Source organism: Meleagris gallopavo, unplaced genomic scaffold (genome assembly GCF_000146605.3).
Source record: "Meleagris gallopavo isolate NT-WF06-2002-E0010 breed Aviagen turkey brand Nicholas breeding stock unplaced genomic scaffold, Turkey_5.1 ChrUn_random_7180001957815, whole genome shotgun sequence".
NCBI lineage: Eukaryota > Metazoa > Chordata > Aves > Galliformes > Phasianidae > Meleagris > Meleagris gallopavo.
In genome coordinates, this window is record NW_011217763.1 from 24,088 (window position 1) to 25,171 (window position 1,084).

Below are 1,084 nucleotides of genomic sequence, written 5' to 3' on the forward strand. Positions count from 1 at the left end.
GGAGCCCCCGAGCCCCGCTCACTTTCCAGCAGTTCCTCCAGCTCCGGGTCTGAGCCCGGCCCCGGCTCCGCCGCCATCTCCGCGCCGCGCCACCACCGCCAGAGGGACGGGGCGTGGCCTCGTAACCCCGCCACTTCGCGCGACACCCCCCCTCCGCCAAGCCCCGCCCACCGCGCGGCCGTGCCGCTCCATTCCCCGCGCGGACGCAAGGGGGCGGCATAACTCACCCCCGCGCTGCGGCGCCCTCTAGCTGCCGCTCTGAGGAAATGCAACGCAGGGAGCGTGGTGGGGCGGGGCTTAGCCGTTATGGGCGTGGGTTCATGGGCGGGGCTACGGGGTGGGAGAGCCCTGCAGGGGGCTCTAATGGAGCGCCGATGTGCTGAGGGCGATGGGGTCCGTTACACCCATTTTCCGGGGGGAAAAAGTTCCAGTTCCACGTTGCAGCCCCAGAAGCGGTGATTTGAGGTTCGGGGCGGGGGGGTGCCAGGTTGGGAGGATAGACTCAGGGTTTGTGCTGCAGCGTTTCGTGCGTCTCCTGGTGCTCAGTCCCTGTGTAGGAGAGGGGGGGTCGGGGTTGCGTGCATCGCCCCCCACCAACCTGCACCCCGATACAGGATTACCCAGTGCTGGGGGAGAACAGTGCAAAGCTAAAAGGTGGGAGGAGCGCTGCCCCACCTTGTCCCTATCTGTGCCCTTATTCCCATTCCAGATCCCATCCCACGTCCCTGTCTCCTCCCCCTCAGCACACACTCTGTCACTTCACAGCAACGGTTCCTCAACCTGCACAACGTTGAGCTTTACAGACAACTGGGCTCAATGGCTCCTCCCACCCTCCATAGCACCGCACAATAGTCCCTCCCAGCCCCCCCATAGCACCGCACAATGGTCCGTCCCACCCCTCCAGCACCGCACAATGGTTCCGCCCATTCCTCCCTCTGCGCATGCGCCCTGAGTGCCCCCTCCACGCGCTCGGCTCGGGCATCCCGCACATGCGCAGTACAGCACGGCACCACCCACCTCCCCTCATCCGAACGGCTGAGCTCAGAGCGCTTCCTTATTGGCTGCACGGCCCGCCGCTCGGCCT

At 66.2% G+C, this 1,084-nt stretch overlaps 1 protein-coding gene across 3 annotated transcripts in view; it reads right to left on the reverse strand.

The window, feature by feature from the left end:
• Positions 1 to 235, reverse strand: part of PEX19 (peroxisomal biogenesis factor 19) — a 4,591-nt gene extending 4,356 nt beyond the window's left edge. For 2 of the 3 annotated variants that reach the window (XM_019611911.1, XM_019611909.1), the window contains exon 1: positions 23 to 235. In XM_019611911.1, coding sequence (XP_019467456.1) covers positions 23 to 220 — 198 coding nt within the window. In that variant the 5' untranslated portion in view covers positions 221 to 235. The other variant, XM_019611910.1, reaches the window with a different exon arrangement.
• Positions 236 to 1,084: the final 849 nt, after the last annotated feature.